The 20,000-nt window shown below is 39.5% G+C and overlaps 2 protein-coding genes across 2 annotated transcripts in view; both read right to left on the bottom strand.

Annotated features, from left to right (window-relative positions):
• The window catches only part of LOC138033069 (CDK5 regulatory subunit-associated protein 2-like), a 2,135-nt gene extending 45 nt beyond the window's left edge, over positions 1 to 2,090 (bottom strand). Inside the window, exons 1-2 of the mRNA XM_068880812.1 lie at positions 1,631 to 2,090; positions 1 to 1,471 (exon numbers count right to left, since the gene is read on the bottom strand). The exon at positions 1 to 1,471 is cut by the window's left edge and continues 45 nt beyond it. Coding sequence (XP_068736913.1) covers positions 402 to 1,364 — 963 coding nt within the window. The 5' untranslated portion in view covers positions 1,365 to 1,471; positions 1,631 to 2,090 and the 3' untranslated portion in view covers positions 1 to 401. The remainder of the gene's footprint in view (positions 1,472 to 1,630) is intronic.
• Positions 2,091 to 6,585: 4,495 nt separating this feature from the next.
• LOC138032008 (uncharacterized) overlaps positions 6,586 to 20,000 on the bottom strand; it is a 14,227-nt gene continuing 812 nt past the window's right edge. Inside the window, exons 2-5 of the mRNA XM_068879594.1 lie at positions 17,246 to 17,318; positions 14,834 to 15,018; positions 8,767 to 9,048; positions 6,586 to 8,492 (exon numbers count right to left, since the gene is read on the bottom strand). Of these exons, the coding sequence (XP_068735695.1) occupies positions 8,782 to 9,048; positions 14,834 to 15,018; positions 17,246 to 17,318 (525 nt within the window). The 3' untranslated portion in view covers positions 6,586 to 8,492; positions 8,767 to 8,781. The remainder of the gene's footprint in view (positions 8,493 to 8,766; positions 9,049 to 14,833; positions 15,019 to 17,245; positions 17,319 to 20,000) is intronic.

The following is a 20,000-nucleotide window of genomic DNA, read 5'->3' as shown; positions in this document are numbered from 1 at the left end:
TTTCACGCCTTTTCGTGGTGTTGGAGAGACCCCTCGCATTCAGAGACCATATTAGTAAGTCATCTGTGAATATGACGGTTCTAATTGAGAGGTGTTAACAGTCAACCTGCCTGCGGGGAAGAGGATTAAATATGCGAAAATAAAGAACGCACCTTGAAAAACCGAAAGGTTATTAAAACTTGTATCTAGTGAAATGGACTTCACAACATGGAGAACTAACACAAACACACACGTACAACTAAACAAAGCAGAAATAAAAAGTCCACTGGCTGGGATATACATAGTAATGCGGAAAAAGGGGAAGCCAATCAATTATAATTATATATGTATACTATATATAAGAAACTAGCAAATTATAGCTGCAAAGGGGGTAGTTTAGCTAAATATGTTAAGATAAACACTTATCGATTGGTTGATTCAGTCGTTGGCGGACGAAATTCTTCAGGAATGTTGTTGATATGAAAAGTATCAGAACCAATGATCAGTTTCCTGTCCACAACCTTTGCAATAGCACCTTTCTCCCTGGCTAGAAACATTGCTTTTATGAGAACCTTTCGCTCCAGTTGTATAGCCTGTGCATAATCCTGAGTGATATAGGCGTTTTCAAACTTCCTCGATTTCTTCAACCGGTTTTTTACTCTATAGATGTTGTCTCTATCTTCTCGACACAGGAATCGGGCGATTATCGGTCGTGGATTTGCGTCTGTCGCTTCTCGCGGTTTTCCGATTCGGTGAACTGCGTGGAATTGTATATTCTCCGGATCAATGTTCAGCTCATTCTCAATAATGTCATAAACTACATCAACACAGTTCTCGTCTCTTCTTTCCGGAATGTTCATGAAGCGAAGATTCTCCCTTCTTGAGTAATTTTCTAATGCAATGATTTTCTCCCTTTCCTGCGCCAAGCTTGCTTGTAAGGCTCGAATTTCTTTTTGCTGGTTTTGATAAGCGGCGTTACCACTACTTGTTTTCAGTAAATTAATTTGTTGGAGGTGTGAATCTAGTGCTTGCTGACTTGCTTTCTTGAAGTCGCTGTGAGTTTTGGCATCTGCTTCTAGATCGTTAATACTGTCCCACGCAGACTGAAGGGATTTTTCTACCTCTTTCAAATTGGTTTTGATATTTTCGACCTCCTCTTTGAATTCGGCACTGAGGCGAGATATTTCGGATTTCAAACTTCCGAAGTGCTCTTCAATTCTATCTTCCATGCATGCAAGTTTGTCCAAAATTTGTTTAAGCGATACATTTTCCTCATTTGCTTCCATTTCGTCACTACTAAAACGGGCGCGATTTCTTTTAGGCGATGGTAGTGAATGAGAGGACGAGCTTGATGTCCTAGCTTGTCTTGCGCTTCTTTTAGACATCTAATATGGCTTCCCCAAAAGTTCGCATCACGGAGCTATACACACGCGTCCATCCGCCATTACACTCGTCCCAGACCTTACTTTCGTCTTCCGTGCATGTCCAAAACCTGTGTGAAAACGCAGTCAGTTGGCAAAGACAAAGTGCATCGAGAGATGGATCTGTTTCGCGATGCTCAAGAAAAAACTGCAATGGATAACCTTCAATCCGCCAGAACACATAATTTTCTGACAGTAAACTTTCCTTGAAAAATATTAGCACTAGCTACCTGTGGCCGGAGAGTTTACAATTGCCTACAAGACAAGGGCTAACATCATCTCACAGTTAACCATCGCCTAAACTTCGTCGACCCAGAACAACGAGCCCACAGCAGGGCATTGAAAAGACATGATGGGGAGTGAAACGAAGTATGCCTCGTACGGGAACATCCATGGATCTCTACCAAAGTTATTTACTTAAAGCATCTTTGAGCATATGGCCGATCTCTACAAAGAGGGATAAATCGCAAAAGCCCACTAAAGGCACCGTTCGTGATCCTAAATACAGGAAAGGAAGAAAACATACACTTTGCAGTGTCTCGGCGAATTCGCAAGCAGACAGAAAGAACAATTACATGATAAAAAGAGCAGGTAGCCGTTAAATTTTTTATGAGAGTACTTTTATTTGGTCTGTTTGTTATGTCTGAGAATCTGAACCCTACTACAACGATTGCTTGAAAAACCACTTCTTTCGCTTATTCTAAAATTGAAAAATGGGTAAAATTGCAGGAAAAAATGTTCGATTTTCCGTATTTCAGTCAGAAGTTCAACCGGTTTTTGTAAAGTCCATATAGCCACAATCCCAAAGGACGTCTATTGCTATCGTTATTGTTTTCTCGAAACAACGGAGCGTATGCATAGTGAAGTAGGGGCCTGTGCGGAAATCTTGCCAAAGTCGTGCCTGTGACTCCCCTGCTAAGTGGTGTCTTTTTGCAGATAGTCTTCTGTGCGTATTTTGTTAGCTTTGAGGGGGCTGGGGTAATGCGATGATTTCTCTGGTGCACACAGGAGAACATTTAATTAACCTGCAATGGCGTCGAAAGTCATTCTAACGCGAATGGCGTTGTAGTGCATCTTTAAACAAAATATACCCTTATGGAGCTCAAAGAATGGAAAAATAAATATCTGGAATCTTAAAAGCGAGTAATGGACTTCGATAACAATCTTTCGCCCGTCGAGCCGAAATCAAAGTGAGCTGTATTTCTAATATTTTGCCAAGTGTGGTGTTATGTACAACACTGAAACCAAATGGAAAATTATCTGGTAATTTATAGGTTCAAAAAAGACAGAAAAGGAATCAAACACCTTAAGTGGATCTGTGAACTCTGTTGTTTGGCTATTTGTATTTATTTGTACTCAGTTCCACACAGTCTCCGCACAATTGGAAATTTCACTAATTCTTGTTAACCTTCAATGGCGTCGAAAGTCATTGTAACGCGAATGGCGTTTTAGTGGATCGTTAAGCAAAATATACCCTCATGGAGCTCAAGAATGGAACGTCAATTGAATGAACAAGACAGGCGGTGAAAAATAAATATCTGGAATCATTAAAGCTACGAGTCCGACGAGTAATGGTCTTCGACAGCAATGCCAGCAATGCGAGCCATGACTGTGAGTCATGCGAGCCAACATGGCGAGCCATGAAAGTCAACATGCGAGTCACACAGTTATTGAAAGCTAACCGTTTTAAAATGGGTGCTTAGACTTAATAACTGTTTATCAGCGCTATTTGAAATGGGTGCTTAGACTTAAATGCGACATTCGCATGGCTCGCTGTCTTGCCGATCGTCCAGCCCCCACAGTGTTTACTGAAGTCGCACCTAAGTTGTCTGGTAATTTACATTTTTACCACAATTGCTTGTAATCTCGCAATCTGATTGGCTAATTTGCCGTTGTCGACGAGAGTCTAGACAACGCTGTACGCGTCATGCTCGCGTCAATTTGTCACGCAATGTAATAACCAATCAGGAACGCCCATTTTGGGAAATAAACCAATCATATTGCGAGAAAGTTATAGACAACGCTTGCTCTTTCTTCGTGTCATGATTTTGGTCACGCTCTGAAATAAAAACTTTCCTTGGCGTTGAATATTGGTTGTGGACTCACTCGACTGCGCCTCGTGTGTCCACAACATTTTGACCACTGTGATGACGAATATCGTTGTCGATAAGAGTACAGACAACGCTGAACCATTTTCGATTTGTTAATTATTTCTTACTCAACTCTGCAAAGGTAAAAAACATGAACTTGTGATTGTGAAAAATTATTTGAATGAAAGCTTGTCTCTTTTGTGCTTCATTATTTACGGTCAAGGTTCTTTCGAAAAGGGTTTGATGTGAACTGTCAGAAATTTATTGAATTGCATATGCTTTGTGACACGGATTGTGTGTCTTGTTCGCACGCAATTGAAATAGGAAGGATTTTTTGCCTCTAATAGCAAATATGTTATTTGTTTCAATAAATTTCTCGCGGGAAAAGAGATTTGCATACGTGGGTTGAAATGTGATACGGGAGGATTTTTGTGGTAGTGCACCGTAGGCAGTGCATAAGTCACGAAAATAAAGAGGTATGTTGGAAGCGTGCTTGAGTTTCAACAAAATGAGCCCCAAAATCAGCAAAAAATTGTGACGCTGATGAATAATAAAGTAGCTGCTATTCCCAAAAAGATGGAATTACCTGGTGATAAATATCCTCGTCTTGGAGAGTAAATTTTTGATTTTGCAGAAACAATGATCAACCTCAAGAGTTGGGCGATTGTAATCTGCAGGCAGTTTTAAGCGGCGTTCACACGAACGCAGGTTTCACGACTTCGAAACCGTACCAAAATCGATGCCGTTTGAAAGTGTTTACACCAAATAGTTTTCGCCAGAAAATCAAAGTCGTGATGTTATAAGCGAGCGCTGCACTCTATGTGCTAAATTTACCATTTTGAATCGAACAATGAAAATTTCGCTCCAAAAAAATAACGTTCAAATCGATGCGGTTTCGCTATTTACACGACAGACGAAACCGTATCGTTTTCAAAACGCTCCACCTTTGGCAGCGTTTTCAAATCGACCCAGTTTCGGCAATGGGTTCCGATCGGTGTCGTGTAAACAGAAGGCCAAGGAAGGATTACGTTTTTGCAAACGTCGGCCGTGTAGAACTTATATTTGAGCAGACTGATTAGAGTGTAATGTGAAGTGCTAGTTTTCTAACCCATATGAAGCATGTGAGCGTTAGCCCTACAAATGGAAATGGGCCCACACAAGGACAGAGAAAACCTCTGACCAGTGTGGGAATTGAACCCACGAAGGCGTAACCGCATCGAAAATGATACGGTTGCAAATGAAACCGCGTTCGTGTAAACTCGTATCAATCATGATACAGGCTGATGGTGGATCTCACAACTTGCAGGGGCAACTTCATTGGAATGATTGGTAAAATCAAAAAGCGAAGGATACTGACTCGATTGATTAACTGAATGGCTGGTCAAATGACTGACGAGTGCACAGAGCATGGTCATGGCACAACTTTGCAACAACACCGACGGAAGTTACAACTGCCTCTATTTGAAAGGCTGCTTTTTGCAAAAAGACTAGAAAACTTGCGTTGGTACGTTTTGGCATAGTTAATAGATGCAGGCTGGTTAGGAAACTCGACAAGTTTCTTTGTTTCATGTTTTTGTTCGCCTTTTTGGCCTTGACCCTGCATAAACCCGACAAAAACACGCTTTTTTCGGCAGGATAACCAATCAAACGTTTCGACTAATTTATTCGAAATTAACTTGCGAACCAAAAACAAAAGATTGTGCAGGGTCACGGTCAGTTCAACATCTAATTGCGACTGTATTGTTCCTGCTTTTGAAATTCCCAGGGTTTCATAACCAGTCTCTAGATTAACTATGGTTTTGGCGTAGTCCGAAACAAGTCTTTTTGACTTGATCGTGCTCCGCTGGTGAACGGCTTTATGAACCACAGGTCGTCACTCCGATCACTGGTGACTTCAGTGTTGGCTTTCGACTTCTTTTCTCTGATCTGTATACATGTGGCTTTTAAAACCCGTGAAACGAAGCACTGATGGGCCATTTCCGAGTTGCTGTTTGTCTCGGTTTCGAAATGAGTCTTGGTGCTCAACTATTGTAAGGGAAATGAGTTTGATTTGCATAAGAATACGCGACTCATTTCCATTTGAATGGTTGTGCACCAGGATTCGCTTTGAAACTGAGGCATGTATCAACTCGGAAATGGGCTATTGAGCGAGCGGTGTAAATGGTGCACCGTGGGGCTCCTCTGTTACCAAAACGGTGACGTGCAATTAAGTTGCCTCTCATTTTCCCACTTTCAATATGCCAGAAAAAGAACAGTAATATATAGATTAGAGGAGCTCCCGTGTTATTAAGCGGGATGCCTGTAAGGCGGACCGCGTATAAATTGCAGTCGGGTATCTTTTTCTTCTCCTTGGGAGCAGAGCCTTCTTTTGTCTTTGTCTTTACTGAGAAGGAGAAAAGGAGGCACCGCCTGAATCGCGTCAACTCTTAGAACCCGCCGCACCCCGAACTTCTGGACTACTCAATCTTGTTTTCTTTTGTCAAACCCGTTTTTCCGGTGCAAGCATCCGATTAGTGATAAAATCGATGGTAATAATTGAGCCCGCTGTAACGTGAAAAACCAAGATGGCGGCGAGACCTGGCATATTAGACTTGGGGTCGAGACTGTATCCTGGCAACATGCAGTGCATACTCAACAAAGATCTTACTCGATTTACGCAGTCTTTCTCGAGAACGTCAAAATCGAGCAAGAAAAAGAAGGCTCTGCCAGATGGGTGCTTTTTCTTATTTGTAGTCGCAAATCGACATGTTTTTTTAAAGTTTCTCGTATCCCGCGGGACCACGTGCTCTCAGTGTTTGTTTCGCGTGGAAGTCGACGAAGTAGAATCACGTCGGGCCATAAATTCCCTTCAAAAGCTCCCACCGCCTCGAGAGTTCACCTAGATCATTCTCTACAGTTGCGCTAACCATATCTTTCCTTCATCGCCGGCTGAGTAGGAATTTAAGTTCGCAAATCTCACGGCTTTTTCAGTAAAGCGTCCGCTGAGTCTCTCGTGAGACTTGAAATGTTTTTATTGCAGTGACTAAATTAAAATTTACATCACTGAAGACTGAAAATGGCTCTTTCCTGCAGTCAAATTACATATCCTCACAGGGTCCTGATCAGTTTCTCAGTTTATTTCGTCTAACAAAATTCCTTTTCATTCTTAACACTAGCAAGATATAGGGGCCTAAGCGATCTGTTAAGATCAGCGATAGTTTCACATGTACCTTCGCAAATGTCATTTATTGCATAACCTGTACGTTATGCAATAAATTATACATTAGCGAGACAGGTAGACGACTAGGCGACCGATTTCGCGAACACCTTCGCGACGTTGAGAAGAATGACAAGGTTGCATCTACGCCAGTCGCTCGTCATTTTAATCTCCCTAACCACTCCAAAAAACACATGGCTATCTGCGGCCTTTCCCTACATCTAGGTACGACGGGAGGCCGCAAAAATCTGGAACAAAAAATTCTTCTTCCAAATCGGCACCCTTAATCCTCACGGTATTAACGAACGCTTTTCATTTAAATAATATATTCCTATTTTTCACGTTGCCATGTTACCACCAATAGAGTAGCTCCTACTCTACTATAAACACGTAACCCACAATTCCTCGATTCGCTCTGAAGAAGGGCTAACGCTCGAAACGTCAACTTTTAGAATCTCTGAACGGTGGTCAATTTACATTATCAACTCCGTTGATAAAACCAAATTTTTGTAAAATTCCTTGTGTCCTCGCGCCAATCGATTGCCACTCCAATTTTTAAATTCCAGGTTTTCCTCGTTGCCACTTAATACAAGCAGAAGCATTCCTCGCGCAAGCTTGTTTGTTAGTGTAAACAGACTGTTCTTACCGTTACCTATTAAACGTTTAATAAGCTTACATCGACCCATCCCGCGTAAACGCCTCACGGCGTGTTATTTATTTCTACAATTTATCACTTACGGGGCAAATGTACCGAATGCTGATTGGCTGAGACTGAAGGAATTTTTCTTAAATCACGAAGACACTTTTGGTAATCCAGAGGGCATGATTACTTGATCCTGATTGGTTAACAGTTGCTTATCCAGTTACAAGAGATCTTCTTCCAGATTAAATTACGTTTTTCTACTATCTATAAATTACATTTTAAGCGATATTTCTGTTGACAGCAACGATTTATTGAATTGAACTTTAACCGAATGGGAACGTGTTGATTGTGATTTGTCGCGGCACTGAACGGGCTTCCCCAAATAATTTTGCCCTTTATTTGATAAACATGTAATTACAATTTGCAATTAAGGATTAATTTCACTTGTTTTTTCAGTTTTCCAAATTGCTCTCATTGCTTTGCGACTTGGGCAATTTTGTGAAAACTTTGAAGATACGAGTGAAATTAATCCTAAATTGCCCTCTGACCCATGCGATTGCATGTACAAGTTAACTTGGTTTGAGCCTGCGATCCAATCGAAAACCAGTACCTCGTCAGCGGTCAACTAAATAAAACCAGCTGACTTCAATGAGCTTTAAACTTGAGCCCGCCGGCCAGGTGTCAATGGGCCCTTTGCAGGATAGTGATCACATGGTACAAATCCGCCATACTGGGACGCAAATTGCGCACTGGGACATCTAAAACAAAGGCTAGTTAATCTAAATTTTCCTTACTTTAGATGTCCCAGTGGGCAATTTGCGTCCCAGTATGGCGGATTTGTACCATGTGATCACTATCCTGCAAAGGGGCCATTAACGATGACACGGAGTTCCAATATCAAAGCTTTTTCCTCCCAAAAACGCGGGTTGCACAACACTTTCACATTGGCATACATGGAGGGGTGGGCGTACGGTCGTAGGGTACCAATTTTTTTTACCAATGGTGCTCCGCGCGCGCGCCTTCGAGCTCCGCTAATAAATATATCTTATTAGATTTTTTGGTGTGTAGTATCGCTAAGTATTTCTTCGAGTTGTGCTGTGCAACATTTGGTGAAAATCTAAATCCTCTGGCCAGCCTCTTCGTGTTGTCAAAGGAACTCCACCCTAAAGAAGTGGAAATGAAAGAAAAGATGTCTGTCAAACCTTGGTTTTGGTTATTACTAGATGAAATTGAATTTTAATAATAGTGTTAGCACCCCTATGAAAATCGTGACCACTATCATCATTGTCTTTACAATCAGAATTTTCGTCATCATCATCATTATCTATATTCCCAAAAGTAATAAAAAGCAGAAAATTCAGCCTGATATTTTTCATTGCAACGCTTGCCTATCAGTCAAGATGGATAGCCGTTGCAAACTTGATTGTTACACCTTACCAATCAAAGCTGTTCTTACACCGGAATGTACTTTCCATGTTGTGCTTCCATCCCAGTGTCCTGAGGTGAGCCCGCTCCAACTGGTGATGCTGCCACTACCAACTGAGGAGGAGTAGGACCACCAACTGCTCCGATAGGCATTGGGGCACTTGCATACATGTAGGAAGCCTGAACTGGAAGGACGCCACCAGCTGGTTGTACTGGATAGGCGACTTGGACACCTCCTGCAGGTAGGGCCATTGTTTGACCAGTGGTGTTCCCAGAAAATGCCACTGTTGGTCCCTGATAGTAAACACAGAAATATGTCATGCCTTTCTTAGGATGAGCTTATATTACAAGGATGACTATGTAGCACTCAAATTGGCAACCCAAGACTTTCAGTTATCTAGCGAGAATCAGGAATTATTCACTAAATATGGAGGTGTACAAGTATCGTTTTAGTGTGATTATACAACACACGTATATGTAACTACCACAATATTCGCACTTCCATGTAGTATATACCACACAAGTGAATAGCGCTCTCTGCGCGCGCTGATTGACAAACTCGAAGGTGATTATCCAAGTACTATTCACCTCCACTTCGGTGAATAATTGTTAATTATTACAGGAAGTTATTTTGTTTCTCTTAGGCTGCTTTAAGGTGAATAGCACTTTAACCAATTGATCAGAATGTGTGAAAAGCACCAGTTATAATATATCTAACGATTTTGTATGTCGCCCTAGCGATAATGAAACCACATGTGCACACTCTTCTGGGGCTTCAATCTATTAAACATTACAAGTAAGAATTTTACAACCAATACAGACCTCCTACTGCATAAAGTATTAATAATGTAGATCAATTAGGAGATGTGGATCTGTTTGATCCCCACCAAGAATGGACGGTTTGCATCCATCCCATGTTGATGTACAGAACAATGCAGTAAAATGCCTTTGGGAATTCGACTCTATTCTTATGCAAAACTTGTAGGGTTATTTTCTATTGTTTTGTACACCAACATGGCCGTCTCATCACGTGGATGCAAACCAAGAAGAAAGATATTTCCCTTTTCCTTGTGAGGGGTTTAATGTTATACCCGTAGTCCATGGATTGTACTGTGGATAAACAAAGGGACTTTGGCATCACCATGCGACAAAATTATGTACATTTACTGTGGGCCTCACTTGCTTTCAGGGTTTGCACAGATTTTTGGCCGAGCAAAATTAAAGACGTTTTCCAGACTTTTTCCAAAATGCTTATTTCTTTTTCTAGACCCAAGTTAAGTATATAGAGTTTGTCCCACGATGCACTGTGAACATACAGTAACCACGATGCTGTGCTGGCGTAAGACAGATCGGAGACTTCTCGGTCTGCGAGTGAATGTTTTCGCCAAAGACGAAATTTTCAAAAAGATCTGCCTATCTGAAAAAATTAGCAATAAAGCACTTGTTTCAGTAATTTCAAACAAAAAGTTCTCCAGACTTTTTACCATTTTTCCAGACTTTATCTTTATTTTCCAGACTTTTTCGAGGTCTGGAAAACTGGTTTGCAAACTTCCAGACTTTTTCAAGAATTCAAGACTCTGTACGAACGCTGTGCTTTAGATGAGCCCACCACTTATGTCTCTGATCAGAAATTACTAGAAACTTAAACCAATAGAAGATACCGTAACAAAAGCAGCTGCACCTTCTCCTCACTTATTAGTTTTGAACTGGCGGGTGGAATCCATGATCTCCAGCACCAAAAGGTAGTACCTTCTCATCTGATCGACGTAAACTTTGTGGTTCATTATTACTCTAGCTTTTATAGTCTCCTCGATAAAATCACAGTTTCAAAATTTCAAGATCATAGGGCTGTTTTAGGACTGAATAATCTAATAGCATTGTACATTTGTTGAATGGCATACCAGGAGCCATTTAAACAACCATATTTTAATACTAGTATTTAAGTCGACCTCGAGTATGGAAACTTATACACGACCTGTTGAATCAAGTCAGATAAACGTCTCCATTTTGTCTAGGTTGTTGTTTGCCCCCCAAATTTTGGATAAACCATTGTTTTCAAATGCTCTTGGAACACTGCATATTTCCAAGAGCATTGACAACACGACAACGTAATGGTTCGGAAATAAATGTGCTATTCTTTTGCCGGCCTGGAATTTTTCCCCCAGCGTTTTCGTCGCCACGTTAGTTTAACTAAATGCTTAAAAAATATTTATGAAAGTAGACTAGTGCACGACTGATAAAACAACGCGAATATCAGGCGTGCAGTAGTCTACTTGACTTTCATAAATATTTTTTAATCAATTTTGACTGATCACGATCTTCTCTGATCCAACGCTGTGCAAGACTTCTCGTCCACGGTTTTTGCAAAGGTTTTGAAAGCTCATCTTCACTAATGCTCGAAGTAATGCGTGACATATTACAGTCGCGTTACCTGCGCAGTAAAGTTGCGCACAAACAATTAGCGCGAACGTCCTTAAGGGATCCTCGTCATTGGGTGGCCATATATGTATATGGTTGTGGTTTGATTTGTACATCAAAAATTTGATTTATCAACAAAGTTGATAATGTAAATTGACCACCGGACAGGGATTCTAAAAGCTGACGTTTCGAGCGTTAGCCCTTCGTCAGAGCGAATTGAGGAATTATGGGTTGTGTGTAGTTTTTATAGTGGAGTATGAGCTACGCCATTGGTGGTAACCTGGCAACGTGAAAAACAGGAATTCATTAGTTAAATGAAAAGCACAAGTACAAGGAAGGGTTACGATTTTGCAAACGTTGGCCGTGTAGGGTAACGCTCACATGGTTCATATGGGTAGAAAGCTAGCACTTCACATTACACTCTAATGGTTAAGTCTGTTGAAATGAGTGCTACACGGCGAACGTTTGCAAAAACGTAACCCTTCCTTGTACTTGTACATATTCATGGCCGGGAGTGTGACATGTTCAGTTCCCACGGCTTGCTCCCGCCTGACCTTGTAGCTCAGTCGGTAGAGCAGCGGTGATCTAACCCGAAGGTCGTGGGTTCAATTTCCACCCTGGTCAAAGTTTTTCTCTGTCCTTGTGTGGGCCCAATTCCATTAGTGGGGCTAACGCTCATATGGTTCATATGAATAGAAAACTAGCACTTAACACTACACTCTAATAGTTAAGTCTGTTAAATGAAAGCGTTCGTTAATACCGTGGGGAGTAAGGGTGCCGATTTGGAAGATGTAATTTTTGTTCTGGATTCTTGCGGCTTTCCGTCGTACCTTGATGTTTATGAAGGGCCGCAGATAGCCATGTGTTGTTTGGAGTGGTTAGGGAGATGAAAATGACGAGCGACTGGCTTAGATGCATTCTTGCCATTCTTCTCAACATCGCGAAGGTGTTCGCGGAATCGGTCGCCTAGTCGTCTACAGTACCTGTCTCGCCAATGTATAATTATTGCATAACGAGCAATGGCATTTGCGGAGTTACATGTGAAACGATCGGTGATCTTAACAGATCGCTTAGATCCCGATATTTTGCTAGTGTTAAGAGTGAAAGGACAAGTTTTGCATCGTGAGCACGCGCATTTGAAAGTGCCGGGTTGCAGTGCCGGGTACCTCGTTGGTTTTGAGTGCGCTTCTAACTAAAAAGTTGCCTACGTTTTTGTCTCGTTTGAATGAAATTAGTGGAGGTTGCGAAAAGATCCCTAGTTTACGAAGGAAAGCTTGTTTCAAAGTTCTGTGATCACTAAAGAGATATCAAAGATATCATAACTTTCAAACTCAAACGTAACATGACGGCAACAAAGACTTTTAACACCTTTCACCATTGACATCGAGATGAACACTAGTTTAATTATCACAAAGGGCGTCAAAAGCAATAGTTCCAAGCAGGGGCCACGCAAACAATTTACCATCAAAAAACTTTCCATAAAATGTTACTGTGATATGTCAACAAAACGGGTTGATGTTTGAAGGACATTTGAAGGATTGGATGAGAGCTGTTAAAAGCAAGTTTGGTGATTTGCCATGAAAGGTGTCCATGCTAGTCTAGAACTCCTTCACTCGTCTGGGCCAGTTAGGAATACTCTGAAGTCGTTGAACACTGAGCCTGCAGTGATGCCCGGAGGCATGACAGTTATTGTGCAGCCCCTCAACGTTGCCATCAACAAGCCATTCTTTCAAAAATTGCATGAGAAAGAAGAGGAAGAATGCTGGCCAACAAAGTGCTGGTGGTTTTGTTCAAAAGGTGCAACTTGTTCAGATCTGTCACTCGACTGGCAATGCACAGGAGGACAATTCAGGTGCAGAACTTACCGAAAAGGGCTTCCAAAAGTGCTGTATTAAAAATTCTCTGGATAGCAGAGGGGAATTTTTTTTTTTTTAATGACAGAGGGATCCAGAATCTGGTCAATTTGCTAGACAGTGCAGTGACCATGGGGAAGACGAGTTATTCTATGCAGATCACTTTGAGAGAGGGCAGGCAGAGAGCTACCATAGGATCTTTGGAGAGAGTTATGATTAAGAATAATAATAATAATAATAATAGTCATTATTCTTTGAGATCATAACTTTCTCCAAACAGCCTATCATACATGTAGCTTTTATATCTTGAAAGAATTTTCAATGAACTTTCCTTGACAACGGCTTTCAATACATTAATCTTCTATCAGCCGTAACAAAAAAATTTAGGCAGAGATCCAACCTAACAAATCGTAGGACATTGTTTTCTTTTTTTTTTTTAAGGGACAGTGAGTTTTTAATGATTAATACATAATCATACAGATCCAGTTCTAGGGAAATGTCACAGGTACAACCAACTTAACTTTTGTTTTCCTTAACCTAAAAGTGTGTAATGTCAACTAAATAACTTTATAACAGTATTACTTACTACATACACAAATAATGATGTTGCAATAATTGCATAACTGCCTATATAGTTATTATCACACTGCCAGTTTACATGAACTATGACCACGTGTCCACCTGGGATAATTATTTTTTGGTGCTGGTTTTGAGGGGAAAGGTCAACTTACATAATTTGCATTCACCAAAAAACGGTGCACAAATAATGTGTTGAACAAAAATTATTGTACACAAAAAGGTGAATAAAATTTATACTTAGATGCTAATGAGAATATGGACAAATGAAATTCTATAGACTTCATTTATAGCTACATGAATACATGTATGCACTAAAAGAGTACAGTACGTAATAACTCATCATTAATTATTATTGACACTTTTATAAATAATCTTACTTAAGCATAAGGTTCTGACATTTCTGAAATGTTTACAGTAACTATTACAGTAACTATGATTTTATTCTATCTGGCAGCTTTTGCACTAACTACGTGTAAGTGCTCATTCTATAATAGCACCAAAGCGAGTTATGGTAAAATAAAGCAAACAGGCCTAGAAGACTTAAAAGTATAGGCATCTTCAAGATATAGCAATATTTATGTTCAAGGTCAAGCATATATGTAAGTTACTCCCAAAGAATAAATTATTCTGGACTTATTCAGTGAAACGCCATCTAATTACCATCTGAGAAATTCTGATTTCTATATTCCATGATTCAACAGTGTCAGGCATGGGAAACATTCATTGACGTTCTTTGGACCACCACTTTGGTCCAAACTTAGCCCAGGCGACAGAGAGAGACAGACGTTAACGGCCTTCATGGCCAATATTAGAAAAAGAGATCTCGCTAGCCTGGTGGAGAATGACTTTTGTAATGGTAATTGTCCCACATGCACTTGCTAAATATAAATTTTATAATCGGATAAAATCATAGCTACTAATTAAATAAGTTTTAGTTACTAAATAAGTTCTTTATTATCGTATATAGTGATTGTAGCGGAAGAATTTTTATATTTCTAGATATGTTCTTTATTATTGTATATAGCCATTGCAGCCTAAAGATTTTATTATTGTAAATTCGAAAGATTATTGTATTTTTTATGTAGGATAGTGTCCCCGATTAGTAAGCCTATTATAGGCTAGCTAGAAGATTGACACTGAAATAAAGTTATTATTATTTTTATTATTATTATTATTATTATTATAACAGCTATAGTGAAAAATCTGGATCGGAATAATGGAACACTAACCTGAGCTGGACCGCAGCAGGGTTTCATCACACAAAGACAAACTGCTGCCCAAATACCCATCGCAAACTCCAAAATGCCAAGGATCAAGAGAATAACAATGAGTGCTATTCTTCCACCATCGTCTAGCCAGGTAAGCACTAAACTGTAGCAAATTATGTGATGGAGAATCCCATGAAGACACCAGCCTACATACAGAAGATGGAAACAGAAAAGGAAGGTTAATGCTCGTTCATCGTCATACAGACATGACATTTTTTGTCCAGGATTGACCCTATTTTAGATGTACGCAAATTTCAATAAGCGTCACAAAGTGACTCCCTTTGCTCTTCTTCTCAACTTCACCATCACTCGTGTCTCGAAATACAGACAGTTAATGTCACAAAGTGTCCTCAAATGCTGCTTCTCAAGTAAGGATAAACAGCTGTATTTACCCTAAACTAAAAATAACGCTAACCTTTACCCTTGACCTCATTGTTGGAAATCAGTAGCAAATGCTAAGGCTTAATGGGCCTTCATGTCGGCCTTCATGTCGGACGTCAAAATTGGGTGTGCATCTAATTAGGGTCAATCCTGGACATAAGTGTCATCGTACACACAAACATAAATAATATTATAAATTATTATACACTTAATGTATGGTCCCAAGGGAAACAGTAAGTTTTGTTTTGCCGAGAATCCTGGTGTTTCCCGAGATGAAGTTAAAGGAAACATCAGGACTCAAGGGAAAACAAAACGAACTAGTTTCCCAAGGGGATATACATTGAGTGCTTTGTTATGTATTTAGACTTTTCCTTCAACAATCGCAGCAAAACATCCATAGTGGGCAACAACTGTGGAATTGTATCCAGGTCGGGAAACATTTGAATTTGATCAGCGGCACATGACCAAGAATCAACCAATCACAGTGCTTGTTTTAGTGGTATGTAACAAAAAACTTGGATTTAAATGTAGTGAAGCACAAAGGAGCCCGGAACTCTGTATCATTGTCACCATCATCATCGTCGTCAACCATCTAAAAAGTTCTTTTTTTTTTTTCTCAAACTCTTTCTGGAAAAGTGTCAAGCTGTTTTACTTTTTACGGAAACATCAACTTATTTATATAATAAACAATAATTAACTTCAAAGGATATTTTGATTGAGATTTTGACAAATGAATGAATGCACCTGACTGAATTACATTATATCTCATAATATTAATATCATATAATATTAGGAAAACCATATACATGTAAAACACACTGTTTTAAGTTTAGTTTAATGTTATGCAACAAATGTATTCTCTGTAAATGTAGGAATTTTTACTGTGACTTGTATTATTTGTATATACGTTTATTTAGGAACTGTAATCATCTGTATAATATTATGTAGGAATGTCCATTGAGACTTGTTGAAAAAAAAAACCTCCCAAAAAAATAGTTTGTTCTCACCCTTATCTTTGAAGTGCCTTTATTATAAAATTAATATCCCTTTTGCAAATATACAAGAGCTTAGCCTAGTTTCTATAAATTATGTAGATGGATATATTATTCAGCACTAGTGTACTGAGAATCACAGTGTATTGCCTTACTTCTTTTTGTGTCAGCCGTTTACTTTCTTTCTTTCTCTCAAGAATGATTCTAATAGCATAATAGCTACAATGTATATACATCTGTCATCCCTCCAGTAGGAATTAACAGTTTTTGTAGCATGTATTTTACTACCCATTGCACTCCCCCACTTCATTCTGGGAAGTACCCCATCCCAAGGACTGAAAGCAAGGTCCAGGATGCACCAGAGTTTCCAGACTCTTTTTTTTAACTTGCAACATTTGGTTTTGTAAAATTTAGGCTGCATTAGATTTCTTCCCAGATGAATGAAGATAAATGTCTTCTCCAATCCTTCTTCATAAACAAAGAAGATTGACTATGGCAAATTAAGCAAAAATCTCACTTGTTTTGTAAGCAATATTTGTCTGAAGCTCAAAGAGAAAATTTTTATCAAGTCCAATGGTAGACTACCACTATCAATAAATTACAGAAAACACTCTTGAAACTTATGTTCTCAGAGTAAAAACAATATTGTCTAGATTAAATCCTGATGGTTGACAGCCAGCAAATTACCATCACACAGGTCCCATACATGTACCACACACCACACAAGTTGAGAGCACTAGCTACATGTAGGTTCAATTTTATTTGGAATGCACCCTAGACTTCCACCTCATAAATAAATCAAAAAGCCCAACGGAAGTGTATCTAATGTGACGGCTAAAACTGTCATGCTGTTTTCTCCTCTCTACAAAGGGCATTGTTTGCAAAACCAAACAGTTTGTGATGAGCTCCATTTAGCAACAGGACCAAGCACATCTAGAGGGTTCTACACAATAACAAGGATCTCTGAAATTGGCACATACTGCATTTCAGTTAATTTTACTTACAAAGCAATTGCGAGAGAAGTTTCTTTCATAGCGACTGCCTGGTATGCCCAAACCTCCCGTGACGCACATCTGCAAAGAAATAGATCCACTGGAGCCATGAGATGATTGGCATCAACATTTCAAAAAATTTACAATGTTTGTTCATTCCGTTTGAATACCACCTGTATGGTTACATGCAAATAAATTATGTCAGTAAGGCACAGAGAAGTCTATTCAATACTTATATTATAAGTAATGCAGATAATTTATGAGAAAACTGGCAAAGATAATCACTAAAAGTTCACGATCACGTTTGTGGAGATCTCTTACTCAGAGTACTGACAACGAGAACATACAACACCTACTCTAAAGGAGATGAATGAAGGTACAACTGTCTATAACAGGGATTAAGGCAAACTTCAATGTACTGCCTAGCTGCAGACAAGGTGAACGACAGTCTTGAATGAATACTTAAATTATTTTAAATTTCATTGTGTTACATGTACGTTACTGTTGCGTTACTCACATACAATTACTTCATTGTATATGTATGTATTCTTAGTTCCCCTATAAACTTGTGGTTTGGTTGTTGTTCGCTGTATGAATATAATCTAACATGGCCACCGACTTACTCATTGTTGATTGTGTCCCTGTCGCATAACATGGTGTCAGAAGTGGGATAAAACCAGCCGGCAGTTTTTTTCTTTCACAGCAACCGAGCTACCATAAACACTAGCAGATGAGCCACACAATGAATTTAGCAGCTCAAATTTTGAAAAAAACCGCTTTTTGAAAGAAATCCAAAGTCGAGTCTTAAGAAGTCTTCTTCATCCACTGTTCATTGAATGTAAACTCACTATTAACATTGAAATGGAAAATACTTCAAAGTCTTACCCACAATTTTAGCATTGTTTCTACCAACTTTGACACATGATTTTTCTTTTTCGGGTATTTGTTGACAGGAATTTCTTCATTCATTTTAACAGTTTTAAGTCACAGATTTTTGCATTACCTACAAGAAGAACATGATCGATACATTCGCAGCTTAGGAACCAGGCATTAGATTGGACGCGAAGATGGAACACTGGAGACTGGAAGCAGCCTTTTTGCAAATGTTCCTGCAGATAAGCTGCAGCCCCGATTTCTAGCACCAGTTTTTTGGAAAAAGGTGCGGATTATCTGCGGGTGTTTACGGTACTTGTAACCGATTTGCTTCGTGACATCTACTTCTCAAATCATTAATAATAATTCATAAGCCAAAAACAAAAGAAATCACTACCGTGAAGGAAGTTTGGACATGTGGTCTTAATTAGCATAAAATTTTGCCAACTTTGATCCCAAATATCTCTTAAATACTGATTCCTTTGAGAAGCATATCAAACACTCAAAAGAGTGTTTCATCAGACATCCAACCACCTCGAAATCGGTTAAAACGCTCGGCCTTCGGCCTCGTTTTTCAATTCGCTTCTCGGTGTTTGGATATCCGATGAAACACTCGCTCTTGTGTTTGATATATTACTTCAACAACAACTCAGTCCTTCAAGACCTCTTCATACTTGGCGCCATGCCAAAGTACGACAAACCTATCCTTGACGTACAAGCCGTACGATCAAATCATGATCACTAACGTCACTGGGAGACCAGATTTCATGATTACTGTTTGCTTGAGGGTGACAGAAACCCTACCAAGGACAGGCTCAGCAAAAGTGCGGACTATTACAAATGTACTGTATATCGTTGTGAAATGACCCTTTGAATTAGCTGTCCTTCGTAGTGCAAAGCCTGACATCGAATGCAATGCCAACACTCTTGAAAATGCAATCCCACCCAAAATACCAACCAAGGATGCTAGAAAACCCTGGATTAGGCTCAAAAAAATCAAGGAGCATTACATTGGGTCAAGCATTAATTGATGCAATACCACTTCTGGGCAAAGATGTCGCAAGCTGACCAAACCTCCATTTCCACAAGATAGCTCCATCTTGCCCATCTTGCCCGCTCCGGTAGCTAGCCAATCAATGTGGCATGGGATTTGGTTCATCTTGCCCGCTCACGGAGCTAGTAATAATTATAATAAATCTTATTAGATGTTTTGGTGTGTAGTATCGCTGAGTATTTTTATGAGTTCAACTGTGCTGTATTTTTGTTGGTCAGCGGCTACTCGCACGGTCATACGTAGGAGAGACGTTCTTGTAGATCCGCCACATTGTATGTACTACTACGAATAAAGGAACTTCTGTTACTAATATCGGCTCCTAGACTTTTTGACAAGCCTGCAAGGGCAAGTCAACATACAAACAACGAGTAGAAATACTCAACAATACTGCACACCAACACACCTAATAAGTTATTTATTATTTAACTTTTTTGCATTATATTTGTAGCAAGTGAATTGTAAACAACCGAGAACCTGCAGAACGGGCTAAACGTCAGCACTAAAACTTGTCAAACCTGTTCTCTACTGTGCAATAACCAAGTGTATAATATCTAACTGAACAATATCGTGGAATATTTGTACTCGTTTCGTGCGCTTTCTGTACAATAATAGTCAATAACTAATAAAGTTGGATAATAATGTAATTTATTCAAGTAAGAATAAATTGAGAATTGAAAATGGCATCATTAATGTTTTATGCCGAGTACGCGGTTGACGCCATGAGAAATGTATTCGAACTGCAGAAGTTCTTCATAGCCAGCTACGCAGTACGCAGAAACTAATAAATTCAAGTTAAAGTACAAAATTTAATTCAAGTAACAAATAAACAGCGAATT

Source organism: Montipora capricornis, chromosome 14, assembly GCF_036669925.1.
Source record: "Montipora capricornis isolate CH-2021 chromosome 14, ASM3666992v2, whole genome shotgun sequence".
In the NCBI taxonomy this organism is placed as follows: domain Eukaryota; kingdom Metazoa; phylum Cnidaria; class Anthozoa; order Scleractinia; family Acroporidae; genus Montipora; species Montipora capricornis.
Note: the sequence above shows the minus strand (reverse complement) of the source record. Positions and strands in the feature narration are given on the sequence as shown.